Here is a 14,423-nt window from a genome sequence, read left to right as displayed (position 1 = left end):
CTAAAATTCGTCAAAATTCTCTAACAGTTGAAGGTAATCCTCTTGATTCTGTAATTCTGTAACGAATGAAGTAATACTGGCCACAATATCGTCTTCTGGTTTGCCAACTTGGGTTTGATTCTGTTCTACAACATTCAAATTGTCCATGAAGTCAGTCACGAACATCCTTGTGGAGTCCGGTTCACAACAGCGAGTAGAACGCACACGTGGTGTTGTGTCCCACCTTTATTTATTTATTTTACTTCCGAAATTACAGGGTTGCCCCTAATTACAAATTTCAGAACTTAAGTGTACTAGTACATAATATAACCAACAAAAATAACAAAACAACCAAGATCAAGCATAAATGTTAATTAACCCATCACAGAACGCGCGGAGGATATATTGAACCAAAACTTTAAAAAATGAATAGAATTACATCACAAATTACAGAATTCAATGACAAAAATCAAGTTTGGCTACTGGGTGGCTGCAGTACTTATCAAAGGTGTCAAATGTTGTTTAAACGATCTAATACCAATGCCAAACAGAGGTATGAAGGAAGAAGCCGACAGTGTGTTGTACAGTGAAAGGATTCTAATAAGAGGAGAATTTCGTCTCAGTTCAGTTGAAAACCGAGCATAGAAACCAATATTTTCTAATATTAATGGAGCATTTATACTATTATTCAATATTTTATACAGAAAACAGAGTGATATAATTTTTCTTCTGAGAGACAACCTGGTGATCTTAAATAATTTGCGTGCAAATTCGTACGATCTAAAACCAATGAAAACACGGAATTTTTTGTAGTAGAGATACCTAATGAATTTATTTTGAATAGTTTCTATTAAATTAGAATAAAGAATTGACCCGGGATCCCATACTATTACCGCATATTCCAGCTTAGATCGCACTAAAGAATTGAACTGTAATTGCAGCGTCTGTAAGTTTGAGAAACTGTACCATTGCTAACGACAAATCCTAAGAGACGCAAAGCTGTGGTTGCTGTGGCTTTAATATGTTCAGCAAAGCATAAACCAGGCGAAAACAACACACCCAAGTCTCTCTTTTTAACAACACACCTCAAATTCACATTATTTATTTTGTATACAAATTCTATCGGCCTCTTCCTCAATGTATACGTCATTGACTCACATTTAGACACATTAAAATGGAGCTTGTTGAGCCGACACCAATTAAATACGTTATGTAAATCAGACTGTAAGGACCGGCAGTCAGTTAAGTCGTGTACAGTTGTGAATATCTTCAGATCGTCCGCAAAGAGTAAGCATCTGGTTGAGTTAATTACCAGGGGCAAATCATTTATAAATAACAAAAATAACAAAGGTCCCAGATTACTACCCTGCGGAACCCCTGAATCAATCCCCAACATATCTGATACTGCGTTTTTATAAGAGACGTAATAAAATCTGTTGGACAAATATGAAACAAAAAAACTAAGAGTAGAATAAGAAAACCCGTGTTGTGCCAGCTTTATCGATTCTTTCGGTCTACTTTTTTCAAAGATTTCAGTTTTGGTTTCTCTACTAATTGAATTTCTACGAATTGCTTGGTTACATTAATTCTCCTGGTTTATGCTGGTTGACCTTGAGTGCTAGTCGGCGCAGCAGGGATGGCCGAAGAGGCCGGCTCGCCCGGGTCTACCGCAGAGTTGGGCCAGTTGGTTGATCTCACAGTAGAGAAGCATGTTGATGTCGCGACGATTATTTCCGTGGACGGAGGTAATCGAACGAATTATTCTACTGTTGTCAAATCGTTAAGTACAAATACCGAAAGTAATTCGTCATTTGCTTCGGTACTAACAAAAGGCGTAAAAAACAATTTCCCTGATAGAGAACAAGCAATAATTTTTGATGCAATTGAGGGTAATCAAAAAAATTATTTTATAATAGGGGTCGGTCAGTTAATCAGTCCGCGTAATGTTTTGTTGGCATCGCGGGTATCAAACAATATAATATGCATCTAATGCGTCTGCTGGTGGAAACCTTCGTAAAAGAACAACAGGGAATTATGTTAAATAAGCAATTTATATAGGCCAGACGTTTGGTATCTCCTGCCAAACGAATAATTATCTCAAACGTATTCCCCTGCACACCTCACGATATGATAGATCGTGAATTAAAACAAATGGGATTAAAAGTCGTCTGACCAATTAATTTTATTGGTGTGGGAGTTAACAACCCGGAATATAAACACGTCCTTAGTTTTAGACGTCAGGTTTATATTATTTTGGAGGAGTCGGATCCTTTGCCTGACTCTGCTCTTATTGAATATAAACAAAATCATTTTGGAGTCTTTTTATCAACTGATGAACTAAGATGTTTTGCTTGCAAAAGTTTAGGGCACGTGGCTAGAAAGTGTCCTGTTAACAATGGAAACAAATCTTCCGCAAGTACTATAATTGCCGATATTCAGGTCCACGCTGATGACAATACTGCTAAACATCCGGAAAAGTCACCAATCAGCACACAATCAGAGAAGAGTACAATCCTCCCTATTAAAACTAAAATACGACAGGTAGAACCATCGAGACACTCAAATAATAAGCAAGTGAATCAACCCCCAGAGGACAAGCAGTCGATAATGACTGAAAGTCCAAAACAACTGCCAGAACCTACACAGTCGTTGAAACGTCAAATTTTCGCTACTTCTGGGTCTGAATCATTAATCAGTGACAGTAATGTAGACGTAGGCCCTCATAGCGCAGATACAAAAGTTGTGGATGACAGAAAATTCAAAAAAACCAAGACGGACGTAAGCACAGATGATTCACATCTGTATACAGAGTTGCAACCAATTTTTAATGATGATATTCAAGTTATTAATTATGAAAAGCTTTGTAAGATTCTAACGGATGTCACAGGCAAACAGAAAGAACATCTGGTTGTCTTATCAAACACCAACGATTTGGACTCCTTTTTGGAGGTATTGATAAATGCTACTATACCAGCGGAAAGACCATTAGGTCGATAGCTGTAATAAATATTTATTTCTCTCTGCTATTAGAATAGTTAAAAGCAATACATTAAAGGGAAGAATGAAACGGTTGGCAAAAAAAAATAAAGCCTTTTCACAAGGTGATGTGTATCTTAGCACTTCCCAGGAAGATTATTCAACAGACACGTCTGAATTCTAAGTGTTTGAAGGGATTATTTTGTAAAAAACGTTTATTTACTTTATTTAATTAAAAACAAAACAAACAAAAAGGAATGATCGGTGGTAAGAATTCAAAACTCAAGATTCTACAATGGAATTGTCAGTCTGCTGTAGCAAAAAGAGAAAATATCGACTTCTTATTATCGGAATGTTCTACTGACATTGCAATGTTTTCAGAAACTTGGTATAGAGATGGCAGTAGTGTTACGAATAGACATTTGACATCATACGGAAAGACGGGGTTACGGTGGGGTTGCAATCTTTGTTAAAAAAGGTCTACAATATAAAATATTATCATTTAGTATATAAATAAAACAACTAGATGTTTGCGAAATGATGTAAAAAAGTGTTCTTTCAATTAGGAATTATAATATTCAATCTATTTCTACCCAACAAGGGTTATTGATTTAGTAAAAGACCATGGGCCCATTGATTTACTTCTCGTGGTATTCTTAAATTTGGTTTGAATTTTTGAGACAGCATTAGTACGTTTACAAGCTTCATCAGACGTTAGTGTACCGCTTGCAGTCAACAGATCAGCCTGAATCTTCTCGTCATTCAATCCACAAACAAATCGATCACGTAGTGCTTCGTTGAAATAAACTTTAAAATTGTACCTTTCAGACATTTTGTTTAGACGGACAATAAATCTTTGAAGGGACTCGTCAGATTCTTGTTTAGCGTTGTTGAATTTGAATCTTTCAGCAATAACGATGTTAAATGATTTTGCAGTGCCTTAATTAAAACGCGATAACTTTTCTCTCGGAATTACGCCGGCGTCGCCAACGTTCTTAAGATTTGGTAGGTAAGAGGACCCACTAAGGTTATCAAATAACTAACCTTATCCTCGTCTTTATCGACTCCATTGCTTTTTAATAACAGCTCCAGCCGTTTAACATAAGTCTCAACATGATTTACATCATAGTGCTCAATGGACCTCACAAAGCCTGTCATTTTATTTTTTTATTTTTGACCTTGAAGACTTCTTTCTTTTGTTTTTCTTTATATTCGTCGCCAAATTTGATGTATATCCCAATAAAATACTAGGTTTTTATCTATTACCTAATTACGTCTATTAACAAGTCTTTGTTCTTTTTACTAACTGCTTTTTAGGACGATCTCTCTCTAATGCAGATTCCTGGCTCTTTCTAGTTCCCTATACGTTAAGTATTATTGTAACAAAATTAATATTATATGTATTGTATTAGTGGTGTGATAAGAAGTAAGCAATAATATTTCTTTGTACAGGATGACTTCGATGATGAAGCTAAAGAAGATGACGTCAATGAAGAAACTAGATTTAAAAATTCCTTTTATACTACACTGCAGCCATTTCTACCAACCGATATTGAAAATTAATTATTATTTATGGACTTTTGTATCAACTTTGAGTACCTCGTGTAGACGTATGAAGCATGGCACAACATTTTAATATCAAAATGTTCCCTTTAGAATTGTACGAAGAATGTAGCTACATCTAGATTATCCGTCAATATATACACCTTGCAGTTCTCCTGTCTCTCCGGATTTTGAACAGGAAATTCAAATATGCGAAGATTGGGGGTATTTATTAAACTGTTCTTTTACTCAAAATAAGCACATATTCTCAGCATGCTGCTTAAAAAATCACACATTATCTGTAAATATATTCAGACTTTTCTAAATTTATATACTATTGAAACTTACTTGAGGATATAAAAGCTAATAAACACTTAAAAAGACAATAAGAATACAATAACAGACATAACCATAAGAAACTATTCACAACTAAAACACTTAAAAACGACTAAACTGAATATCGGGAGAAACAACAAGAATTAATTAAGTTAAAATGGAAAAAGCAGTCGAATGATCATAAAGAGTGTTCGAAGAAACACCATAAGGCAAGGGAAAAATGTATCGATAATAAAATTAAAATTAACGATCAGAAAAAGATTGTTGATGACAAAATCGGTGATAGATTACGCCCACCTCCCCCTATTTTAGAGAAATTCGATCACCATGACGAACAGTGAATAATAAACAATGCTTTATTAGAACCACCGATGCTATGTGCCATAACCGATTAAAAAAATTATGAGAATTTCCAAGATATTAATAGAAATAATAATAAGTGTTGTTTTACCCCAGATTTAAATGATTCTAGTCCGGAAAACTTTTCGTCAAAAAAAAAAAGAAAAGGTGGGACGCCCAAAAATTGATAACTATCATGGAGTTTATCTACAACATAAACGTTGGTTTCTAATGAGACTAAGAAGGGTTATGCGAGTGGATACCTTTTAGTGGCTAAACAAAGGTTACTTGAAAACAGTACGTTTGCGGATACCCCGCTGAGATTAATCGAGGAATCCAATGAACACAAGAAGGAATAGAATCAAAAAATAGTAGACAAATGTAAAATAAGGTCGAAATTGATAACTGAACCCATGATTAAGTGTTATCGGCAAGATGATGACGATGATGAAATTGAAGATAAGTTTAAGGAAGATAAATTTAAGGAAAATAAACTTATTGAAAATAAATTTAATGAAAATAAACTTAATGAAAATAAGTTTAAGGAAGATAAGGTTAAAGACAAACTGAAACAAGAAAAATTAAAATTGGGTCAAGATAAACGAAGTCAAGAAAATGTTGGTGCAAATCTTCAAAAAAATGTTAAAAATGAAATGAAAGAGATTGACTATCGTTGTCTATTAAAACCGGATGATTTGGTTAAAAAGAGAGTTTTAACAGCAATGGGAGGGTTATTTTACGCGGGAGAATTAAAAACGGTTGAACCGCCCGACGTTTACTCCATAACTTTGGACGGGGACTTTTTTTATTTTAGATTTTGGAAGTTTATCCAAGAAACGAAAAAGAATTAACGGTTGGAACAAGAGTAGTTGCTTATAGGAGTCAAAAATATCGTTGCCTTTATCCCGGAAATGTGGCAGAACCCGATTCATCTACCTCAACATTTCTTTCTGTCTATTTCGACGACGGCGATAACGGAAAAATTCCATTGAAAGACATCCGATTACTCCCTTCTGATTATCCCTTCATGAAATTTGATCCAAATTCTTTATCGAGCTTAAGCAAGAGTAAAAGAAGAACGTTAACAACAGAAAATTCGAGCGGAAAAAATTGGACTTCACCAACACCGAATCAAAAATTCAGGACCAAACGGATTCCTCGACGTTTAATAATATCAATAATGACAAGGATAAAAAGAAAATGGAAAACCCAGAGATTGAAAAGAAGGAGCGAAAACATCGGTGTACCGAGGAAAATTGTCAACACAAAAATAGGAAGCATAAGAAACACAAGAAACATCTTCATAAAGACGATAAAAGCGATGAAAAAAATACTGAAGTACTCAAAATTACTAATGTAGAAATCGATTTCGATTCGAAGAAAAGTTTCGGAAAAATTGATTCGAAGGAAATTAATCAAGAAAAAGATATTAATGATGAAAATGATTTTAATGTAGAATTAGAAGATGATGTGGTCGCAAATCCCGAAGATGAAATTACCATGGAGAATATCGAGGATACTTTGGATGAAAGCAGCAGGTATTTCGAAATAGACCAGCTTAAACAATTAAAAATAAAAATAAATTCATTAATTATAAGTACGAAGGCTGTCACGGCGAGTGTTAATTAAACTAAAATTAGAACTAATACTAGCTCTATCACTAGAACTAACACTAGACCTAGAACTACAAACTTTCGGGTTCAGCCGTGCGTTTTTTGAAAAAATGTTTGACATTTCGGATGCCATGTTGCAGCCTTCTTCAGAAACAAGTTCGAAATGTCACTTCGAATTTGTTTTCTGAAAACATTTTTTCGAAAAGCGCACGGCTTAACCCGAAAGTTTCTAGTTCTAGGTCTAGTGTTAGTTCTAGTGATAGTGCTAGTGTTTGTTCTAGTATTAGTTTAAATTAATTAATTAACTATTTTTTCGTCGATTTCAGCTTTTCTTTTCGACCGCAAGTTCAGATCGAGCCTATATTAGAATCTAAGAAGAATTTTGGGAGATTTTAGGCAATGTGAATTGCCATGTTCGATGGCATCATCACCCAGAAGAAGCAACCGAATACGATATTAAGTTCCTAATTTCCGTAAGAATTAATTTATTTTAATTATTTAATGTAATTAGTTTAATTAAATTCATTTTAGGGTGTATTATTTGAATCAAATTACCAAGATGAGAACGATGTCCAAACGATTTGAGGGAAATGTGACGTTTTGCAATTAGAACAGTATTTTTAAAGAGGATTAAAAAAATGGAAAAATAAAATTTGACGTTGACAACCGGAGTTACTCAAAACTTTATTGTTTAAACTAAATATGGAGTATTTGCACTCCTTTTAATGCAAATTTTGTGAGGATGTCATATTTATTAAGTATAATAGTTCATACCATTAAGCAATTAAAAAGTTATTTTAAAATTAAACGAAATGGTTAGAATTCCGATTATAAACGTCAATTTTAATTTACAATTTTTAAAAAAATTTCATTAAAAATCTTTTAAAATGAATGCAAACACGATTATTTTATCTTAGAAAAACAACAAAGATCAAAAGAAAACAATTAGTAACATGAAGAATTTTTGAGATAACCCCATCGTGTTTGGAGTCATTCTAGAAGACTTTTCGTGAAGATTACGATGCAAAAATGTTAAATAAATAAACTCACGGCATCTCTTAAAATAGGCATAATGTGGGGCCGATATCTTTGCTTGCCGTCCAAAGTTATGGGTAAACGTCGGGCGGTTCAATCGCTTTCAATTCCCAACGATCGTCAATCTCGTAAAATCATTTTCATTATTAATTACAGCATTAATATCTTTTTCTTCATTAATTTCTTTCGAATCGAAATCGATTTGGTCAATATTAATTTTGACTATTTCAATATCTTTTTCATCACTTTTCTCGTTTTTATGATGATGTTCCCTGTGTTTCTTATGCTTCCTATTTTTGTGTTGACAATTTTCCTCGGTACACCGATGTTTTCGCTCCTTCTTTTCAATCTGTTGGTTTTCCATTTTCTTCTTATTCTTGTCATCATTAATATCATTAAACGTCGAGGAATTCGTTTGGTGACTCTCCTGGATTTCGTAATGATCCTGAATTTTTGATTCGGTGTTGGTGGAGTTGAATTTTTTCCGCTCGAATCTTCCGTTGTTAACGTTCTTCTTTTACGCTTGCTTAAGCTCGATAAAGAATTTGGGTCATATTCCATGAAGGGATAATCCGAAGGGAGTAATCGGATGTCTTTCAATGGAATTTTTCCGTTATCGCCGTCGACGAAATAAACGGAAAGAAACTTTGAGATAGGTGAATCGGGTTCTGCCACACTTCCGGGATAAAGGCAACGATATTTTTGACTCCTATAAGCAGCTACTCTTGTTCCGACCGTTAATTCTTTTTCGTTTCTTGGATAAACTTCCAAAATCTAAAATAAAAAAAGTCCCCGTCCAAAGTTATGGAGTAAACGTCGGGCGGTTCAATCGCTTTTAATTCTCCCGCGTAAAATAACTCTCCCATTGCTGTTAAAACTCTCTTTTTATCCAAATCATCCGGTTTTAATAGACAACGATAGTCAATCTCTTTCATTTCATTCTTAACATTTTTTTGAAGATTTTCACCAACATTTTCTTGACTTAGTTTATCTTGACCCAATTTTAATATTTCTTGTTTCAGTTTGTCTTTAACCTTATCTTCATTAAACTTATTTTCATTAAGTTTATTTTCATTAAATTTATTTTCAATAAGTTTATTTTCCTTAAATTTATCTTCCTTAAACTTATCCTCAATTTCATCATCGTCATCAACTTGCCGATAACACTTAATCATAGGTTCAATTTTCAATTTCAACCTTACTTTACATTTCTCCACTATTTTTTGATTCTTCTCCTTCTTGTGTTCATTGGATTCCTCGATTAATCTCAGCGGGGTATCCGAAAAGGTACTGTTTTCAAGTAACTTTTGTTTAGCCGTTAAAAGGTATCCACTCGCATAACCCTTCTTAGCCTCATTAGCAACCAACGTTCATGTTGTCGATAAACTCCATGATAGTAATGAACTTTTGGGCTTCCCACCTTTTCTTTTTTTTATGACGAAGAGTTTTCCGGACTAGAATCATTTAAATCTGGGGTAAAACAATGCTTATTATTATTTTTATTAATATCTTGGAAATTCTTATAATTTTTTTCATCGGTTACGGCACAAAGCATCGGTGGTTCTAATAAATCATTGTTTATTATTCGCTGTTCGTCATGGTGATCGAATTTATCTAAAATAGTGGGAGGTGGGCACAATCTATCACCGATTTCGTCATCAACAATCTTTTTCTGATCGTTAATTTTAATTTTATCATCGATACATTTCTCCCTGACTTATAGTGTTTCGTCGAACACTCTTTATGATCATTCGATTGCTTCTTCCATTTTAACTTAACTAATTCTTGTTGTTTCTCCCGATATTCAGTTTAGTCATCTTTAAGTGTTTTAGTTGTGAATAGTTTCTTATGGTTATGTCTGTTATTGTATTCTTATTGTCTTTTGAAGTGTTTATTAGCTTTTATATCCTCAAGTAATTTTCAATAGTATATAAATTTAGAAAAGCTGAATATATTTACAGTTAATGTGTGATTTTTTAAGCAGCATGTTGAGAATATGTTCTTATTTTGAGTATAAGAACAGTCTAATAAATACCCCCAATCTTCGCATATTTGAATTTCCTGTCCATAATCCGAAGCGACCGGAGAAGTGACAGGTGTGTATACATTGACGGATAATCTAGATGTAGCTACATTCTTCGTTCGATTCTAAAGGGAACATTTTGATATTAAAATGTTGTGCCATGCTTCAATGTTGATACAAAAGTCCATAAATATGGACTTTTATAAATGGCTGCAATTTAGTATAAAAATTTCTATTTTGCGTTCATTCTTACTCGTAGTGTTCTATTAGACAAAAAACTGTTTATTAATAATATTAGGGATGGTGAACCGTTCATTCTTGCCAGTTTAAATAGAAGACCTTTATGCCACACTGAGTCAAATGCCTTCTTGGTATCTAAACGTAATGCCGAATTTTCTTATGCCGGTTTTGCTTAAATGAGTTTGACGTTAGAATTTTAAAAGGGTGAGTAGTGGACATTTTTGATTTAAATTCAAACTGATATGGTGGAATGAACGAATTGACCACAGACAGTAATCTGTTCTTTATAACAATTTCAAAGGTTTTTTCGATACGGATAATGGAGTAATTGGTCTGTAATCCCTCGGAGAGAGTAAGTCGTTTTTTAGGAATACAAATTATTGTTTCTCATTTTCCATTCTTTAGGAAAATATCTGTTCTTGATACAATAATTAAAGACTTTTATTATGTATATATGTACCTCATCATCTAATCTTCTTAAAATATTCCTTGTAATGTTATCCGATCAGGGCGATGAGTTTTTACCATTGTGTAAAACTATACAGAGGGTTCCGTATCTTCCGCATCAGAGCATTATACGGTTGTAGGATACATTATTCTGAAGCGCTCTTTCTAATAAAATTTGTTCGAAATGTTTATAATTATCGCACGGGAACAGTTTAAAGTTATCCGCTATTGGAAAATTTTATTGGAAAGATCGCTTCAGAATAATGTATCCTACAACCATATAATGCTCTGATGCGGAAGATACGGGACAACCTGTAAATGTATGGTGTTGAAATTCATTGTACAGCTCTGTTCAGAATTAATGCGAATCGGCCGCTGTTAGCTCCGACATGACGCTGGTACTGGAAGAAGACAGAGACATTTTTTGTTTCTATTCAACTCTATTTCTGAGACTAAAGGAAGAGAGTAAAATCCAGGTAAAACCGTCCCAGTTTGGAGTGGGCCGAAAAATGGATCACCCTTTTTTTAAATGTGTTAATTGTATTTTATTTTAAATCTTTTTTGATATTTTTAAGCACAACAAATACACGATTTTTTATATGTTCCTCTAATAAATGATTTTAAAGTATTTCTATAAATAAAACGTCAGATAAAAATCTCAGTAATATAATTAATAACTTATAAATAAAACTTCATGAAACTCTCCTTCAAATTTGAAATGGAATTATTCAATATCAAAATTACGTGTATTTATTTCAAACATAAGTATATCTCTTATGTTATTTTAAAAATAAGGCTTTTTCCTTTTTAAAGACAAAAATTTCTTTCTTAAAAATTCTTTCTGTCTTAGAAATTTTTTTGTAATTTATGGCAGTCATAAAAATTCTTGGGGGTGTGCAAAGTGATTTTATGTCCAGATGACAAAAATTTGTTTAGTTGAAATTTGTCTGTTTTGTTTAATACGACATGCCTCGTGTTCTTGGTCAACGAGAGTCAGGTTTGACTACGAGGGGAGCAATTGTTGCACTTCATCAAGAAGGAATAAATAAACGGGAAATTGCCGAACGTGTAGGCTTATCAGTAAGTTCTATCAATTACCGTATACGCTCGATTTTCAAATATGTCTGGGCATTTTTTGAAGTTTGTCGTTTTCGTTTTTAAATTCACTTCCTTTCAGTAGGCTGAGTCTTAAAATGCCCCATACAATATTTCGAGAAATTTGTTAATAAATACATATTATATTTTCTGTATATTTTCGTTAAGTTATGTAAAAATCGTGTCTTAATTTAAAAAATACCTACCTTTTTATTATAACAATCGTTCATGAAAATGGGGTTCGTCTTAGAATCGGACGGGGCTGATAATCGAACCTATACGGTAATCTTTTCAGTTCAATTTTCCGAGGGCATGTGCAATTTTTTACTGATAAAAACATTCGTATTTAATAATTATTACATAGATGCATTCTTACTATAGGTGAGTCAAGTATATCGGTGGATTGGAAGATTTGAAGAAAACGGGGAAGTTGGCCTTACAACTTCTAGATCAGGCCGAAGACTTATTCTTAATAATGCTCAGCGAAGGGGAATTGCTGAATATGTCACGGCCAATCCATTTACAACGTCCCCAATTATCAAGGAGAATCAAGGCCTGGAATGTTCTAATCTTACCATCCGGAGAGCATTGCATGCAGAAGGCATTCATGACCGGGTAGCTGTAAAAAAACCCCTAATTACGGAGCAATTGGCTACAACACGGTTACGATTTGCCCGTGAATACCTTGAATATAATTGGGAATCAGTCATCTTCACAGACGAGAAAACCTTCTGTTCGTCGGACGACCATAAAAAATTACTATGGCGAAGAGATAGAAGTCGGTATGATGCTAATCATGTTCAATCTAATACAAGAAGTGGACGCATTTCCTTGGGTTATTGGGGATGGATGAGCATTCATGGCCCGGGAAAACTGACCGAAATTCAAGGAAGATTTAATTCGATTGAATATATTCGAGTGCTGGAGGATGTTTTGATACCATCAGTAAGAACCTGGTATCCAGAAGGGATCATCACGATAGTACAAGACAATTCGCCCGTTCATTCTTCAAGAATTGTTCAGGAGTGGTTTGACGACCATAATGAGGTTAGGCGAATACCCTGGCCAGCGCGGTCACCGGATCTTAACCCAATCGAAAATCTATGGGCTTTGGTGGAAAAACAGTTCCATAAAAATGCCAACTTTCCGATTCGCAACGTGGAGAGTCTGCGCCGCAGCATTACAGTTGTGTGGGAATTGTTTCGCGGCAAGGATGTATGCGAAAAATTAGTTAATTCGATGTCCACCAGACTGGAATGTTGCATAGAGAATAATGGGTATTATACAAAATACTAATAATATTTGATGTTATAATGGACCTTATTAGACTTACCACAATTAGATTATTATAATATTTATTATATTTTATATGTATAATGTATTATATTTTTTGTTATATATAGGAGTACTATATTTTGTTATATTGATTTATGATTGTTTGATTTTATTATATTAAAATGGTTTGCGATATATTTCAATATATAGTTTATATATAACTTATTATCAATATATACTTTTCATTTCTTTTGAGGTTCGACTTATCGTTCCATTTTATTACCAAAGTAATACAGTACTTATTAGTAATTATTTTCATTTACTACAGGAATTGTGTAAAGTAAATGGATTGCTTATACCTATTTATTTTCTTAATTTTTCTTTGTGATTCAGTCATCTTGGCCATAAATCACATTACCCCGCTTGCCTGTTCGGAACTTTTACAACACTACAGAGCAGGTAAAACCTGGATTGAATGCTTCGTGAACGTAGGTCGTTTCTAGCACAATTTTATGCCTCTACGAGCGGCTCTTTTCGCATTATATCTGAACGGAACTGTACCATTGATCTACTTCCTGGAATTTATGTTTTTCGAAATCATCATCTTCCAAAAATTCGTAGCTTTCTTCCTGATATATGAGTTGTCGCTAAATCAATCTCTGAAGTATACGTGATGTTATTTTCTTTTTGTAATTGGTTAATTTTTTAATTTAATGAAATATTTTTTCCCTTTGGAATAATTTATTTTATCACATGCTTCAATATATTTTGCCGATTTAAATTCCCAAATTAATTTATGAATTGTTTTATTAAAATCATTGAATTTTCTTTTCAATTCGGCGTTCTCAGTTATCCTAATCTCACGATACATTCTTCTTTTCTCTTTTATCAGTCTTATAATGAATGGTGACGGTGGAAACGTTTCTTTTGGGTCGACCACGTTTTCGTTGTGACCGGAAAGACATTTCCCCTAAAGGGAATTTTTATTTATATATAAATTTTTAACTTAATTTTTATTAAACTTAAAATATATAATATAAGAGTTATAGTATATAATAATATAAATATATTTTTATTCTTTTATTTTCGTAAGTAAATTAGCAAACGTTGCTGACCGAAGTCTTCGCACGCACCGAAAATTGCGTAATGCACACCGCGCGCAATGTACGGTTCGCGACCTAAATTAATTGCTTTCAACACTTGATTATTTGTTACGTTAGCATGTAAGAATTTGTATATAAACCCAAATTTTGTATTACTAGAACAGTATATTCGAACAATTCTTATGTTCCACAATTTGTATGCACATCACCGATAAATTTAAAGTATTATTGATATTTTAGTAATGCTCGTTTCCTTCCTGGATTAAATTGTAAAATAAAACAGTGTTTCTGAAAAAAAATCAAATTTATGAAGAACCTAAAGAACAGGTTCTTTTATAAAAAACAAAACTTTTTTTTCTGTTTACTACACGGGATAAAATATTTTCTTGCAGCAAGCCTAATTGATTTGATGCAAGACAA

At 33.5% G+C, this 14,423-nt stretch overlaps 1 protein-coding gene across 1 annotated transcript; it reads left to right on the top strand.

Annotated features, from left to right (window-relative positions):
* The first annotated feature begins 5,585 nt into the window (after positions 1 to 5,585).
* Positions 5,586 to 7,370, top strand: LOC139431216 (protein winged eye-like). Its single transcript, XM_071198854.1, has 5 exons — positions 5,586 to 5,945; positions 5,987 to 6,335; positions 6,386 to 6,769; positions 7,182 to 7,258; positions 7,317 to 7,370. Exons 1-5 carry the CDS (start codon positions 5,586 to 5,588, stop codon positions 7,368 to 7,370), a joined length of 1,224 nt encoding a protein of 407 aa, XP_071054955.1.
* Positions 7,371 to 14,423: the final 7,053 nt, after the last annotated feature.

Source organism: Onthophagus taurus, chromosome 8 (assembly GCF_036711975.1).
Source record: "Onthophagus taurus isolate NC chromosome 8, IU_Otau_3.0, whole genome shotgun sequence".
Classification (NCBI taxonomy): Eukaryota; Metazoa; Arthropoda; class Insecta; order Coleoptera; family Scarabaeidae; genus Onthophagus; species Onthophagus taurus.
This window is presented reverse-complemented; position numbering and strand designations above follow the sequence as displayed.

Bases quoted from the DNA above. Each gene is read 5' to 3' on its own strand.
- LOC139431216 (XM_071198854.1), top strand. From the start codon at position 5,586: ATGATTAAGTGTTATCGGCAAGATGATGACGATGATGAAATTGAAGAT. The intron at 5,946-5,986 runs GTTTACTCCATA...TTTTTATTTTAG, and splicing joins AAACGGTTGAACCGCCCGAC to ATTTTGGAAGTTTATCCAAG. The intron at 7,259-7,316 runs GTAAGAATTAAT...AATTCATTTTAG, and splicing joins ATATTAAGTTCCTAATTTCC to GGTGTATTATTTGAATCAAA.